Source organism: Lepus europaeus, chromosome 19, assembly GCF_033115175.1.
Source record: "Lepus europaeus isolate LE1 chromosome 19, mLepTim1.pri, whole genome shotgun sequence".
Classification (NCBI taxonomy): domain Eukaryota; kingdom Metazoa; phylum Chordata; class Mammalia; order Lagomorpha; family Leporidae; genus Lepus; species Lepus europaeus.
The window spans coordinates 53597317-53611495 of record NC_084845.1 but is presented as its reverse complement, the minus strand read 5'-3'; the positions used below and the strand labels follow the sequence as shown (position 1 = coordinate 53611495).

Genomic DNA, 14179 nt, shown 5'->3' with positions numbered 1-14179 from the left:
CGGGGCTCCCCGGGAGATGAGCTGGGGAGGAGGCGGTTGGGCCCGCACCCCACGTAGCCAGCGCCCATGCTGGGCCTGCCAGTTGCCAGGGCGCTTCACAGCTCTCCTCTCATCGACCTCTCCCTCCTCTCTGCTTGTCCCAGACGAGGCTCAGAGAAGCGGACCGACCGACTCGTGGTCACAGAGCGCTGCATCGCCGGGCAGGGTGCGTCCCAGAGGTTGCAGGGGCCACGCGTGAGCCCTGGATCCCGGCTAAGTAAGAGGGTTGGCCCCCTCCCCACTTCCCAAGTACCACGACTCTCTGGAGATTCTTCCATTGAAGCCCTAGCACCTGGACGGTTTTACGAATGCAAAGTTCCCCTTCCATCCCCGGGACACCTGTGCTCCCTCCCTGGTCGACGGAGAAAAGAGAGCAGAAACACAGAAAAAAATGCAATTTATGTGCAGGGCTCATCAGGGTACTGGAGAGAGGCCGCGGAGTCAAGGAGAGGGGGTTCACTCACCCCCCGCCAGGGGGCGCCGGGAAGCCGAGAGGGGTGTGCCGCTGTGGACTGGTCCCTCAGCCAGCGTGGCTTCATTTGCTTGCAGGTTTCAAGGGGAAGGACTGGCCCCGGGGCCCAGGTAGGAGGCCCTGCTCTCAGGGGTGCTGTAAATGGTTAAGGCCCCAGGCAAGCCGAGGGCTGGGCCTCCCAGGGCCGCTTGGACGTCCAGCAGGAGTGGGGCCCCCAGCGTAGGGTCCTTCCCTGGGAAGAGTGGGTTTGTGCTTAGCAGCCAGGAAGGGTTGCCCTTCCTACCGCTCAGTGAGGAGGAAACATCCCTAACCTCCTCCTCTCCCGCCATGGTGAGGGGCCGGCTGGACCAAGCTGGGGGGCTTCCCTGCAGAACACCCCCGCCCCCCATCATGGTAACTTGCTCAGTCATGGCCTCCCCCAGGTCCTGAGTCACCACATTACCTGGGCCTGGAGAACTTAATCCCTTTACTGCCAGCTCACTCTCACCCCTCTCTGGAACCAACGGCTGCATCTATAAGAGAACCCCAGGAGGTAGCTGGGCAGGGAGCCAGTGGCTGAGGGGGAGAGCTGGGGACTCCCAGCCCCGGGCAGGCCTCTGCCGATATGGCTTCGGCTCACAAAACAGCACGGACCAAAGGGTGAGAGTCCACAACCCCAGACCCCTACCATCCCCTCCCTCATCTTACCAGGGACAGCTCCATGTCTAAGTCCATCAGGGTCCATTCTCTGCCTTGGAGGCTGGGGCCCAGCACCTGGGGAGAGCACCAGGTCAGTGGTGCCCTCCCCGTGCTGCCCAGACAGCTGGGCCCTGGCGGTTCTCCTGCCCATGCCCCAGCCAAAGGGGTACTCACATCCAGGGGCCCTGCAGGCTCCACACCTTCAGGAGGGGCCCTGAGCAGCATCGGAGGCAGCAGACTCTCTGGGCTCCTGTCCCCCCTCTCCAGGCCCAGAGGCCCCCTGTGCACAGAGAATTGCTATTGCCCTGCAGTGCCCACCCCCTATTAGGTTCCTAAGGAATCGAAGCATCAGGAATGAAATTCCCCAACATCTAGAAAATGCTAGGCTGCCCCTCCCCCCATAAGAGGGCTTCCCACCTGGGACCTGAGGTTTGGACTGTGGAGCTGGGGGCTTGGGAGGCATCTCCTCCCTGCGCCAGTGTCAGTACCAATGGTTCTTAAACTATCGTGTATTTTACAGTGATTTCAGTGAGCTCGTTTACATGCAGATTTCTGGGTCCTACCACAGAGATGCTGAGTGACCTGCCCGGGAGTTCCTGCTATGAGCCCTGATGCTGGTGCTCCAGGGAGCACTCTGGGTGGAATCAGGTCAGTATCTGAAATCCCACTGCCCACTCTCCCCCTCCGCCATGAAGGGCCAGACCCAGCCGGGCAGCTGGGCCTGCCTCACTAGTGCTGGTCCACCTGCAGAGGTGGCTGCCAGTCAAGAATGGGCTCTGCTCACCTGTCGGGTACCTCCCTGGGACCCCTTGGTTCAGGCTGTTGGGCATTCCTGGGCCCCTCTGGGCTGAAGCTCCCTTTCCCTTCCAGGATGGCCTGCACCACAGCCACAGGCAGCGGTGGGGGGGCTGTCACGCAGAAGTCACACTCGTTTGGGGCCAGGGCCAGCCCGGCCTCGCCATCCCCCCCTGGACTGGCCGGCTCTTCTTTGAGCAGTGCCAGGCCCTTCTCCCTGCACCGGAGAAAAGCTTCAACCAGACCCTGGCACTGACCTCTCCCCCTACCCTCACAGCCACCTGGGCTGCCAGGCCCTCCCCTTCCAAGCTCCCCTCACCCCAGGGCAGCCCCGAGCCCCTTACCTCGTGCCACCACTGGGGGGAGACAGCCTGGGCCCTTCAGGGGATGGGGAGTCTTCTGGAATGTCAGAGATGATGGGGCCCCTGGCCCTGTGAGGGCTGAGGCCCAGGGCAGCCTCTGGGAGGGGCTGTAAGGAGAAGACTAGACCCAGCCCTTGACCTCCAGCCACAGGGAGAGCCAGAGGCTAACCAGAGCCCACCTGGACCACGTCTAAGGGAAAATGTTTGAGGAGGACCGCTCAGGCCATGCTGGGGAGCCCAGGTCAGGTTGGGGGTGAAGCCTGGCCTCCATCTTCTCTTTTTTTGGGAGTGGGGGGAAGGAAAAGGCTCTCCATCCACCCCACTGGGCCCTAGGGGAGGGGAGAAGAGAACCTACCGACTGGATAAAGTAGGGGTCCTGCAGGAGGGCACCAGCAAGGGGGCAGGTGTTGAACTTGGTGGGCGTTGGGCAGGAGCTCCCCTCATCCAGCATCAGGGACCTGTGCAGGGTGACCCGGGCACAGGCAGGGGTAGGCAGGGTCAGCTCCCCTGTGCCTCAGCCTGCACTTCCCTCCCTCCCTCCCTCAGGCCCCAGCAGCCAAGTCAGCAGAGCTGAGGCCTGTTGCCAGGGCATCAGTCACATGCTGGAGGTGGAAGGGGCTCCCCCCCAGAGATGGGGGCCCTTTGGGGGTGGAGAGGGGAGGGAGGGAGTGTGGTCTGAGCCCCTGGCCCTCTGCTGCTGGCATACTTCAAGGGGGAGGGGAGGGGCTGCTGGGGGCAGAATTTGGGGATACCATCCTGGGCATCTGGGAGTGGGGGGCCTTGGTGGTGGAGCTGGGGGGACTTCCGGTAGAAGGGGATGTTCCGGCAGGGAGCCTGGGGAGGGGGGTCCTGAAGTAGGTGGTGTGTCCCAGCATCCCTGGCTTGCTCACTCACAGCTTTCTCTTGGCTCCTGCATTGCTGGGCCCTGCCTGAAGTGGCCCAAAGAGGCACTGGATCAGCTGAAGAGAAAGCAAAGAGTTAATTCATACCTCGCCCACCCCTACCCTAGCAAGAACTCAGATGGGCTCGGGTGGGATAACTTAGGTACTGGGGTACTGGCAGGAGGGGAGAGTGTCCAGGAGGCGGAGGGAGAAGCGAGATGGGGGGGGGGGCGAGGAACACCTTGCCGATGACCCGGTGCTGCTGGCCGTGGCTCTGCCGCAGTGTCACCACCTCCCGCCATAAGATCTCGTTCTGCCTGGGGAAGGGGTGGGAGAGTGCTGAGGCCTCTGCGAGTTCGCCAAGTCACCCCTCTCACCACCACCCCCACCAAATGGCGAGGCTAGCACCCGAGGGACCACCCAAGGTGATGGACCTGAACTCCATAGCTGGCCTCTCGTCAGGATGGAGACACCAACGCCCAAGAAAGTAAGGGGCTGTTCAGAAACCCCCGGGGACCAGGATCCTCTCACCCAGAACCCCCGCCCAGCCTTCGTGTCCCCCGCACTGCCTGAGCTCCCGCAGCCGCGCCTCCGTGCTCTCCTGCACTCCCCGCAAAGCCTGCACCTCGCCCAGCAGCCGGCCCAGGTCCTCGGGGCGCCAGCGGCTGTCGTCGCAGCGCAGCGCGGGCACCTGCAGGCAGAAGCACCGGTGTGTGTGTCGGTGGGAGGGTGGCATTGAACAGGGTGGACGGCCCCAGGTCCCCGCCTCGGGTCTGCAGGTTTCCACCGGCCGCCCCCACCTTGCGTCGTACGCGTTCCAGGAGCTGCTCGCGGCCGCGCATGAAACTCGGGTGCTGGAACTCGACGTGGTCGCGCTCTGGCCTGAGCAGGCCACCCTGCTCGATGCTCACCACCTTGCGAAAACCGTCTGCGAAGTGGGGCGGGGGGCGTGAGTCAGCCCACGTCCCGCACCGGGCACCCACCCCGCCCCCGCCCCCTGCCCCCTGCCCCTGCCCTAGGCACTCACACATGTTGAGTTGGCGCACAAAGCTCGCCATGTTGCTGTGCTTGAAATACTGGGGCAACACTTCCTTGGCGAAGCGGCTCTGGTCGCTTACAAGAAAACTGGTCCCGCTCTACCGAGAATGCCCCCCGCCCACCGTGCGGGTGAAGAGACGCGGTGAGCCGGCGCCCTCCCACCCCAGGCCCGCGCTCTGACCAGGGCGCCCACTCACAGTCACCCTAGGATCTGGGTTTGCAGCTCAGGGGACAGAGGATAGAGCCAGGCCAGAACCAGCTCTGAGGCCGAGGCTGGGGGACCCCAGTGAGTCCCGGCTCCTAGCCCGACCCAACCTCTGTTCAGCTCTCAGGAGGAGCAAAGGTGGACCCGGGTTCCCTCCCTGGACAAGTCTCCCACCCGCAATGTGATCCCGAGCCGAAAGCCAGAGCCGGCCCTTCCCTTCTCCTGGCCTGTTTCCCGGTTTGTCGCATGGGGTGGGCTGAGAAACAAAGGATCTCCAAGAGGTCCTGACCCTTCCTAAACCCCAGAGGAAGCTGCCTCACCCCATCGCTCACACCCCCTCCTGGACGGCGGGATCGAGGGGCCCGCAGCCCAAGCCCAGGAGGGGGCTGGGTGGGCGTGGGTGTTCACTGACGTGGAGGGACCCCGGGGACCACTGGGGGAATCCAGGGGCCCCAGCCCTCACCGGGCTCCAGCGGATCAGGTGGTCGGTGCCTGGGTCGCCCACCAGCGCCCATAGCTTGCCGAGAAAGGCAGGCACGGGGCTGGGGCCTGGCTCCGTGGGCAGAGCGGCTGGCGCTTCCTGCATGGCGCAGTCTCGGCCCCGCTCAGCGCTGGGGCCGGCCGCTGCGGGCTTGTCAAAGCCGCGGAAAGTGCTGCGTTTGCCTCCTGCCCCGCCCTACTCCGCCCCCAGGCGCCGGGTCAGGCGGGGGCCACGTGCGAACCCGCGGGGCGGGGCTCGGACAGCGGCCGGGCACCCGCAGACAGAAGGGCTGGCGGGACCCGAGGTGTGCCCGGGGAGGGAGACCTGGGTTCGAGTCTCACCCTTCACCTTCCCTCTGTGCCCCTCCTTAGTTCCTTGGGAGAAGTGGCCCGTGGGCGGCCCAGCCTGCAGGGGAACGTTCTAAAAGGCGATGTCCGTGGGCTCAAGGAAGCCATGGGGCAGGGCGAGCAGATACGGTGCGGGACGGGGACTCCAGCCTCCCTTCGCCTGGTCCCCGGGGCATTGCCATTCCAGGGACCGACCCGGGAGTCTCGACCCCTCCCACCTCTGCCGGGCCCGCTCTGCTGGATTTTGTGCGTTCCCTGCCCGCCCCCCTCGGAGCTCGCCCGCCCGGCCTTTCACAGGACGCGGCGAGACTGCAGGATCTGTTTATTTCGCTCTCAGCCTGGAGGCCCGGCCCCTGCCGAGGCCCTCCCTCCCTCCCCCCACGCCTGGGCGCAGAGCTGGCAGTCCGCAGAACGATGGGATGGATGAGCCCAGTAGGAGCCCAGGACAGCGGCAATCGGCCCGGGCTGAGAGCGCCGAGTGGGCTCAGAGCACCCGGGACTGGGTGCCATCCCACAGGCCCCAATCCCCTGAGGGTCAGCAGGAAACAGAATTCCGAAGGAAAGGGCTAGCAACTGGGGTGCGCCCGGGCATCCCCAGCCGGCGTCCCTGAAGGCTTCGGTCTGCGGGCGTGGGGGGTGCCCCATCACGCCACAAGCGTGGGCCGCCAGGGGTGTGGCTCGCGCTTCAGTTTGAGGGTGTAGCTGCGCAGGCGCGGGCAGTGCGCGCGGAAGGCGTCCAGCACGGAGGGTCTCACCACGCAGAAGCAGTGCGCCTCGCACAGGTCCGCGCAGCGCGCCGCCAGCTCCTCCAGCGCCTGGTCCAGCGCTGCCGAGGCGGCGGCGCGCACCTCCAGCTCGCGCAGGGTTTTCGCGTAGTGGTGCGCGGCAAAGCGCACGGGGCCTACGGTGTCGCCCGAGAGGTTGAGGCGCAGCGCGGCCACGGGCACTGATGGCTGCAGGATGCGCGTGACGCTCTCCTCAGGCAGCGCCGGCTCCAGTTCCAGCTCCACGGCCAGCCCAGGGTGGCGTCGGCGCACGGCAGCCCAGACTTCATCGGGCAGCGGGGATGCGCGTGCATCCTCAGGGCACGCGCATCGCAGGGCGAGAAGCGCGAAAGGCGCGCGGTTGGGAGCGGCTAGCGCTTCGAGGGCGGCGCGCGACAGACTGGCCAGGTGCAGCCCGAGGGCGCGCAGGCGCGGGCAGGCCTCCAGCAGCTGCAGCACCGAGCTGGGCTCCACGCTGCCTACCAGTGTACGGTTGTCCAAGAAAAGGCTGTGGAGCTCGGGACAGCCGTGCGCCGCCTGCAGCACCAGCCCGTCGTCTAGCGTGAAGGGCAAGCCGCGCAGGTCGAGGTGGCGCAGCTCGCGGGCGGCCCCGCAGACGGCGTGCACGGCGCCCAGGACGTCGCGGCCAGCGTCGAAGAGCGGCTTCTCGCCGTGACACTCCAGGCACAAGCTCCGCAGCCCGGGGGCACGGCCCGCCAGCGCCGTCAGCAGCTCTACGGCTGCTGAGCGGCTCGGCTTCCTGGAGGGCTCGAAGTCCAGCCGGAGATCGTGAACGTGGTCCAGGCAGGCGAACACGTAGGAGCGCAGCACGCCTTCCAGCTCCCAGTGGCAGCTTGGGGTTAGAGCGGTGCAGAGGGGGAGTCGGCGACGTCCCCGCGATCAGGGGAGAAGCCTGTCTTACCCATCCCCGCGTCTACCCACTAATTGCACACACCTGCGTCTGACTGCACCCGGCCACCTGCCCCAAGGCAGCCGCCGACGGTAGGAGGGAACTCCCATCCCATCCCTTTAGAAGACTTCCGGGATGTTGAAACCCTAGCGCGAAGAGCCAAGGATATTTTAGGAACTGGCTTTTTCGGCTGTCTCTAAGTAGGCGTGGCCTCCAGACTCCTGGGTTCAATTCCTGCCTCTGCCAATTCCTCGCCTCCTGTTCTAGGGGAAGTGACCGTCCATCTGCCTTAGAATTCTGTCTGGGCAGTGGAGAGCACGATTACTGCCTAGCTAGCACTCCAAGTTACTGTAGGATTGAATGAGTTCATATTAAGGCCCTGAGAACAAGGGTTAGTTCAGGACAGGAGTTCAAGACATGCTATCGTGCGTCTTAACATGGGCGACCACTGCATCCCAACACCCCCCCCCCCCCCCCGCAGCTGCCGGAGGCTCACCTGATGTTTGTGTGGTGCCACACCGAGCTGCAGGTGGCGGCAGCGGCCCAGGCTCTGCAGACCTGGGCGGCAGCGGCACGGTCCCTTAGCGGCAGGTGGCGGAAGATGAGGGCCAGCACCTCCTCCGGCAGCTGTTCTTTGGGTTCGGCCATCCCGCACCTCGAGGTGTGTGTGTGGGGGCTCCTCTGCTCCCCGTGACAGCTCTGGGGGGCCCGGAGAGAGGGGGCGCAGATGTCCCTGGGCTCAGGAAATCACAATGTTGAGGGAACACTGGAGCCTGGTGGAGTGCTTGTGGCCCAGGGGGCTGCTACAGGATAAAGACTTTCAAGACAGCAATGGCAGAGCTGGGGTTTAAGCCAAGCCTGGGGTCCCACCTGACTGTACAGGGCTCAGGCTCCTGCAGTTGGGCTCTGAATGCCAGTCTCTGGTTCTCCTTTATTCCCTCACTTGTTGAACAAACCCATGGCAATTATGACCTACGTGGGAAGCTGCACAAGTCTTTCCCTGGGAGGGTAGAGGGCACCTGCTGGGGCCCTTGCTCGCTTACACCACCCCATGACCCTGCTCAGACTGATCCGGGAACGCTGCTTGGGCCGGGGAGTCACTGAGCGCGAGGCTTCAGAATCACCCAGAGGCGGGCTCACAATGCAAACTCCACCGCTCCACCTCTGGGAGGGGGAAGGCCTAGGAACTTGAATTTCAACAAGCCCTGGATGACATCACAGGTTCCCAGTTGAGAAACCCCTGTTCCGTCCCCGCTGGTTACTAGAGAGTGGCTACAGGGTTAATAAGGCGGGAGCATCAGCAAAGACCTTTTAATTGTCAGGGACCAGGAGCCAATCCGGAAGCGGGGTTGCAACAGCTGGATCCGCTCAGGGAGGGGAGGTTTCTGTCCAGCTCCGCCTCGCCGGGGAGGTGTCGGGGGCGCTTCCTCCAGCCGGCCCGGGAAGATGAGGCTCCGGCGCCCGGAGGGACGCCGGAAGGTTTGCGTACACACCTGTCACACCGTTGGCCGGTTAATTTTCTCACCTCTTTCAAGCTAGCCTTCTCTCCTGAAATTTGTGCCACATGCACCTTGGGGCTTCAGATTCCTGGGGCCGTGGCAGGGAGTAGCAGAAATGGGAAAGTATCAGGCCGGATCCCCCGTCGGATCCCCAGGGGGCGCCCTCTCGTCGATCCCTCTTTTTCCACGCGGAGGACGACTGACACTTCCCACGTTGGGCCCTCTGGCCTGCCTCTGAGCCCCGCCAGCCCCCAAAGTCCCCTCCCACGGGCGACTCTTGCTGCCTTCTAAGCTCGGGCTCCGGCGTCTTACCTGCTCAGCGGACCAGATGGGCTCTGCCCAGGGGCAGGGGACTGGCCGCGGAGGGCGGCGGGGCGGGAAGGAGCCGCAGGGAGCCGGGAGGGCGGGGCGCGCGGGCGGACGGGGCGGCCCGGCCTGGGGCACCGCCCCGGCGCCTCGGCGCACACCCGGAAGCGTCGGAGTGGAGCCGAGCCTGGCTGGCGTGGGCGGTCGGGCCCCGCCGAGGCAGCCAGGTTAGTGCTGAGGGTTGGGGGGGCTCGCTGGTGCGGGAGGGGCGCAAGCAGAGCGTGGCGCGGCACGCGTGTCCCGCCGCTGCCACGGCAAGCTGCGTGGCCAGTCTCCGTGGGGGGCAGGGGAGGGGTACGGAACTTGACTCGGTCGGGTTCTTTGTCCCAACTAAGGGCTTTGGACGGGTGGCGGGCCTGGTTCTGAACAGTTCCGTGAGCCGAGACCCCTTGCGGACGAAACCCCCGCGGGAGGGTGACCTTGCGGGGCCGGGAGCGGAGCTGCGGGGGAGCGGGCGCGCGCACCGGGCGGCGGGCGTCGAGGCTTTCGGCGCCTGGACCGGTCTGCAGGCCGCTGCGGCCACGCAGCCAGAGGCGGGGCTGCCTACGGACCCCTAGGTGTTAGTGGGGCCCTGTGTGCCGCGTGGTCCTTGATAGGGGCGGTGTTCCTGGTTGGCGTCCGCGTGTCCCATTGAGCGTTCTCCGGACTCAGCTGGGAGCCTCAGCCCGGCCCCAGGAGGGGCGGAGCCCGCGTGGGTGGGGTGCGGGGCTTCCCGAGGAGGGCCTGGAGGCCAGGGCCTCCGGCCTCTCCTCCACTCCCTTAACTGACCCCACACATTCCCATCTGTCCAGTGCTGGTGCGCGGGAGGGAGCACACCCACACCCCGCAGGCCTGGTGGGCAGACTCTGGCCTCTCTCGGTCCCTGCCCCTACCCCGGGGGCTGTGTCCACATGGACAGCCCCCACATTCAGGGTCTGGAGGGCGGCTCCAGCTCGGCCCCCGCCTCCCCTCTCAACTCCTTGGCTGGCTTCCTTCCACCATCCGCCCCGTTTGTGGTCTCCTGGTTGTTGGTTAGTTTAGAAAGACACTTTTATTTGCTGTGTTTAATACAAAGGAAACATGTCTATTTTCTATAAGGTAGAAAGTATTGCTAAATACAAAGAACATTTAACATCCAGCCCAACCCCACCCTTCCCCAGTCCTGCTGAGATAAACACAATGCTGGCTTCCTGTGAATTTTCAGACGTTTTTGGATGAACACATAGTGTTTTACGTGAGAAGGTTGGTGGTGGGGAGGGTCTCCCCCAGGTGTGCCGCCCATGTTAGACCCAGGGTAGGGCCTTCACCGGGCATCACTTCCTTTGCCAGGGTCTGGGCGAAGCAGAGGGGGCCCAGGCCAGTGACGGTCCCAGCCTTGGCGCTCAGGATTCTAACTCCCTCTCAACAGTGTCCCTGGCCAGGGTCTTGGGGTCCTCCTGGCACCCCATTCCAGGGTAAATAGGTGCCAGGTGGGGCCACCCATCTGCCTGGTGCAGAGCCTCTCCTGACCATATGTAAATATTGTAAAGCAGTGGCTGAGAGGGGAACATGGGGGCGGGGGTGTCTGTAGCTCCTGTGTCTTGGAAAAGTGACCGGGAGAGGAAGAAACCGGGCCGTTCCCCCGTTGCTGCCTCCCGGGACAGCCACTGGAGGCCGCTGTGCGGAAGCTCAGTGGTTCCCTGGCTGGGCCCCTGTCCCCCCAGGTCTAGGGCGAGGCTTTTGACAGGAGGTGGATGGAGGGGGTGCGGGGGGCCTGGTTCTGCGTGGACATGGAAGGAATCTCTACTGGAACCGTGTGAGTTGATGACACAGGAGCTTTATAGCAAAAAGGGTTGATGTAGCTCGCATAGTGGAGAAGCGCGGTGGCTGCAGGGACGGCTGGCCCCGGAGCACAGTGAGGGGAGGAGCGCACTTTGCTGGCCCTGCTTCCGTCTGTGTCAGTTTCGTTCTTAGCAAGGCCCTTCTTGGGCAGTGGCCAAGGAAACCCACCCCCCTCTCTGGCTCAGCCCGGAGGCCGGAAAAGGTGCGTGCCTCTTTCCCCTGGGTTCCGCGGGAGTTGCAGGATGCATTCCGATTGGCCCAGCCTGAGCCCTGTTCCCAGCCCGGACTCATCATTGCCGGAACCTGGAGCCAGCAGTCCCGTGGTGTGAAAGGGGCTGGGACGTCCTCCCGGCAGTGGGCAGTCAGGACTGTGGAGGGGGACGTGCGTGGATGCAGGCGGCCTTGTGAAGCGCAGCTGAGGGGGGTTAAGTGCAGGTGAGGGGACTTGAGGGAAGGCCCCGGGAGCTCGCGTGTAAGCCAAACGCAAGGCCAGGCCGTAGGTCTGGTTCGCTTTGAGGCCTGGGCATTGTCCAGAGTGAAGATGTCTCCTGTCCACTATGGTGAGAGCCACACTGGCCAGTGGGGCAGTGAGAATGGCTCTGTGCTTGTGTCGCTGTGACCCTGGGTACTCTCTCTGACAAGGCAGCGTAGGCACAGTCCCTGCTACGAGGCTGGGCCAGAGGCCCAGGCCTGGCAGGTGGTGAACTTCACCCCTCAAGTACACCAGCTGGCCGGGGCTGCTGTGGGGGGCCAACTGGACCACACGGGACAGGAGAGTTGTCTTCTGGGCTGGAGGTGACCTGGGCTTTTGTCTACCTCTCCAGGGGGCAAGATGGCAGCGGGGCCAAATGGGTGCGAAGAGTGGGTGGGCAGCGCCTACCTGTTTGTGGAATCCTCGCTGGACACGGTGGTCCTGTCGGATGTCTACGCACAGCCCCAGCAGAAGGTGGCGGTGTACAGGGCTCTGAGAAGTGCCTTAGCAGGTGCGTGGGTGGGCAGGCACGGGGAAGGAAAGGGGGCCTGGGGTTGGGGCCCAGGCTAGGGTCCCACTGCCTCTCCTTGATGGGCCTGCGCTTACCCTCTTTAGGGAAAAGCTTTGATGATGATGATGGGGTGGGAGTGGGGCGCTACGACCCCTGGCTGCCTAGGCTTTGTCTTTTCTGTGTCCGGCATGTGTATCCTTGGAGTGCAGGCGCATGTATCTGAGCACCACCTTCCTATTTGTAGGCTAACGTCCTGCTGTGTGATGCCCGCTCACGCCAGCCGGCTCACTCCTTTGTACTAATTGCCCTCTCTCTCTCTTTCTCTCTCTCTCTCTCTCTTTTCCTCTCACTGCAGCACTTCTTGCCCAAGACCCCTCCCAAATGCCTACCATGTGAGGTCCCCCTTTTCCATCTCAGAGCAGAGACCTGAGGTCAGTTGGGGGATCTGACCTGCAGCCCCAGAGTGGCAAGAGCCCCTCTTCCAGGTCAATAGGAGCCGCACGTGGTGGAGGCGGAAGAGCAGAAACCGTTTTCCGTCTCCTGATCTGCCCCTAAGTAGGCTTGGCTGCCCAGGGCACGCAGGCCTTTGCTGTGGGGCAGAGCCCCTCCCTTCTTACGTGGGGCTTTAGGCATAGGGGCTGACACCCACTCTGGCTTGGAGTGCTCTCTGTGATAGGTCCTGGCTTCTTTCTAAGCTGCTCTTTGCATCTCTGTTTTGGTTGCCTTTTGGGTACTCTGGGGTCATCCTGCACCCCAGCCAGCTCCCAGGATGGGGACGGGTGTCTGGCCATGGGTTTCGCCCTTCCTCCGGTTTGGCGACCGTCATGCACCTGACTGCCCGCCTCTGCAGAGAGCGGCGGGAGCCCAGACGTGGTGCAAATGCTCAAGATCCATCGCAGCGATCCGCAGCTGGTCGTGCAGCTGCGTTTCAGTGGGCGCCAACCCTGCGGCCGCTTCCTCCACGCCTACCGCGAGGGGGCGCTGCGCGTCGCTCTGCAGAGGCGCTTGGCGGCGGCGCTCCGGCGGCACTCGTTGCCCCTGCGGCTGGAGCTGCGCGCGGGCTCAGAGCTGCTGGACGCTTGGCTGACGGATGAGGAGCGCTGTTTGAGCTGCATCTTAGCTCAGAAGGTGCGGCCGGGCTGCGGTCAGGCTTGGGGGCGGTGGGAGCGGGCTTCGTCTGGAGACCACCACTGATGGCGCCCTCCGTCCCCTAGCCCGACCGGCTCCGGGATGAGGAGCTCGCGGAGCTGGAGGATGCGCTCCGGAACCTGACGTGCAGCCCCGAGGGTCAGGGTGGCGGCGTGGGGGTTGCGCTGGCCCCCTCGCAGCCTCTGGTCCCCTCTCCGTCGGAAGAGAAGCCGTCGCCGCCGGCACCTGTCCACACTTTTCTGTTCCAGGGTCAGCCCGTAGGTGAGGCAGAGGCAGGGTTGCCAAGGGTACGGAGCTGGGCGAGGGGCGAGGACTGGGCCGGGCGTCGCTGGGAGGGTACGGGCTCTGGAGTTCCCGCGCGCACCTCCTTCCTCATGCTCTCCGCAGTGAACCGGCCGCTGAGCCTGCAGGACCAGCAGACGTTCGCGCGTTCCGTGGGCCTCAAGTGGCGCAAGGTGGGGCGCTCGCTGCAGCGCGGCTGCCGGGCACTGCGCGACCCCGTGCTGGACTCGCTGGCCTACGAGTACGAGCGCGACGGGCTGTACGAGCAGGCCTTCCAGCTGCTGCAGCGCTTCGTGCAGGCCGAGGGCCGCCGCGCCACGCTGCAGCGTCTGGTGGAGGCGCTGGAGGAGAACGAGCTCACCAGCCTGGCAGAGGACCTGCTGGGCCTGAATTAGGCCCCGCCCGGGAGGAAGGGGCCGGCTTCCCGGCCCGGGTCTGGAGCCCCTGGATGACCGTCCGGGCCCTTCTGCTGCTACCGCTGACCCCCTGTCCATCCACGGGACGCTGCGATCAGCTTAAACTGTGCTTTCCTCTCGGCAGAGCTGACTGCCTTTCCCAGGAGCCAAGTTCGCTGGGGGCGCTCCCTTGGGGGTTCTGCCCCAGCTCTGGGGTAGAGCTGGGGGCGCTCCTTTGGGGGTTCTGCCCCAGCTCTGGGATAGAGCTGGGGGTGCGGTGCGCCTTTGGGGATTCTGTCCCAGCTCTGGGATAGAGCCGGGGGTGCGCCTTTGGGAACCCTACCCTAGAGCTGGGGGGAGTGGCGCCGAAGTCAGCTTCTCCCTCTCCCACCCCGGAAGAGAGGCTCCTGGCACGAAGCACCTGGGTGTGGCAGAAGCACCAGTCTTGCCTGCCTGCAGCACACACTCAGGGTGGGACCCTGAATGCTGAGCCACGGTAATAAAGTGTAAGGACAAAACCAGGCCTTGTGGAAACACCAAGGAGGGCGCTGGGCTTCCTGGAAGACATGTGTGGGTAGGGGTGGCAGGGAGTGAGGGCAGGACTCTGGTCTTGGCCAAGGTGAGAGGGAGGGACCAGGAGGTTTAGAATGGCTGGCTCAGGGGCGGGTGGACTTGCTGAGACCTGTGGGGCAGGCGGACAGCATGGGGTCTGATGAGCCCTTTGATGGAGCTT

The 14179-nt window shown here is 64.6% G+C and overlaps 3 protein-coding genes across 17 annotated transcripts; 1 reads left to right on the top strand and 2 right to left on the bottom strand.

The window, feature by feature from the left end:
• Window positions 1-143: 143 nt before the first annotated feature.
• TRADD (TNFRSF1A associated via death domain) lies at window positions 144-13964 on the top strand. 3 transcript variants are annotated; one of them, XM_062177873.1, is made up of 6 exons: window positions 144-256; window positions 1758-1837; window positions 11462-11620; window positions 12471-12748; window positions 12835-13030; window positions 13157-13964. In XM_062177873.1, exons 2-6 carry the CDS (start codon window positions 1801-1803, stop codon window positions 13444-13446), a joined length of 960 nt encoding a protein of 319 aa, XP_062033857.1. In that variant the 5' UTR covers window positions 144-256; window positions 1758-1800; the 3' UTR covers window positions 13447-13964. The 3 variants fall into 3 exon arrangements, with proteins under 3 accessions (XP_062033857.1, XP_062033859.1, XP_062033858.1); XM_062177875.1 differs by lacking the exons at window positions 144-256; window positions 1758-1837 and adding an exon at window positions 8372-8451; XM_062177874.1 differs by lacking the exons at window positions 144-256; window positions 1758-1837 and adding an exon at window positions 8922-9004.
• On the bottom strand, window positions 428-5064 carry HSF4 (heat shock transcription factor 4). 3 transcript variants are annotated; one of them, XM_062177860.1, is made up of 13 exons: window positions 4934-5064; window positions 4255-4363; window positions 4028-4155; window positions 3794-3918; window positions 3469-3544; window positions 3241-3305; window positions 2702-2804; window positions 2329-2467; window positions 1974-2097; window positions 1364-1469; window positions 1199-1264; window positions 954-1023; window positions 428-743 (listed from the first exon to the last, which is right to left on the bottom strand). In XM_062177860.1, exons 1-13 carry the CDS (start codon window positions 5054-5056, stop codon window positions 592-594), a joined length of 1386 nt encoding a protein of 461 aa, XP_062033844.1. In that variant the 5' UTR covers window positions 5057-5064; the 3' UTR covers window positions 428-591. The 3 variants fall into 3 exon arrangements, with proteins under 3 accessions (XP_062033844.1, XP_062033842.1, XP_062033843.1); XM_062177858.1 differs by having other exon boundaries at window positions 1974-2201; window positions 2329-2453; XM_062177859.1 differs by lacking the exon at window positions 1974-2097 and having other exon boundaries at window positions 2329-2453.
• On the bottom strand, window positions 5622-8865 carry FBXL8 (F-box and leucine rich repeat protein 8). 11 transcript variants are annotated; one of them, XM_062177866.1, is made up of 4 exons: window positions 8784-8863; window positions 8498-8559; window positions 7469-7705; window positions 5622-6915 (listed from the first exon to the last, which is right to left on the bottom strand). In XM_062177866.1, exons 3-4 carry the CDS (start codon window positions 7618-7620, stop codon window positions 5943-5945), a joined length of 1125 nt encoding a protein of 374 aa, XP_062033850.1. In that variant the 5' UTR covers window positions 7621-7705; window positions 8498-8559; window positions 8784-8863; the 3' UTR covers window positions 5622-5942. The 11 variants fall into 11 exon arrangements, with proteins under 11 accessions (XP_062033850.1, XP_062033854.1, XP_062033849.1 ...); XM_062177870.1 differs by having other exon boundaries at window positions 7469-7671; XM_062177865.1 differs by having other exon boundaries at window positions 7469-7710; window positions 8498-8865.
• Window positions 13965-14179: the final 215 nt, after the last annotated feature.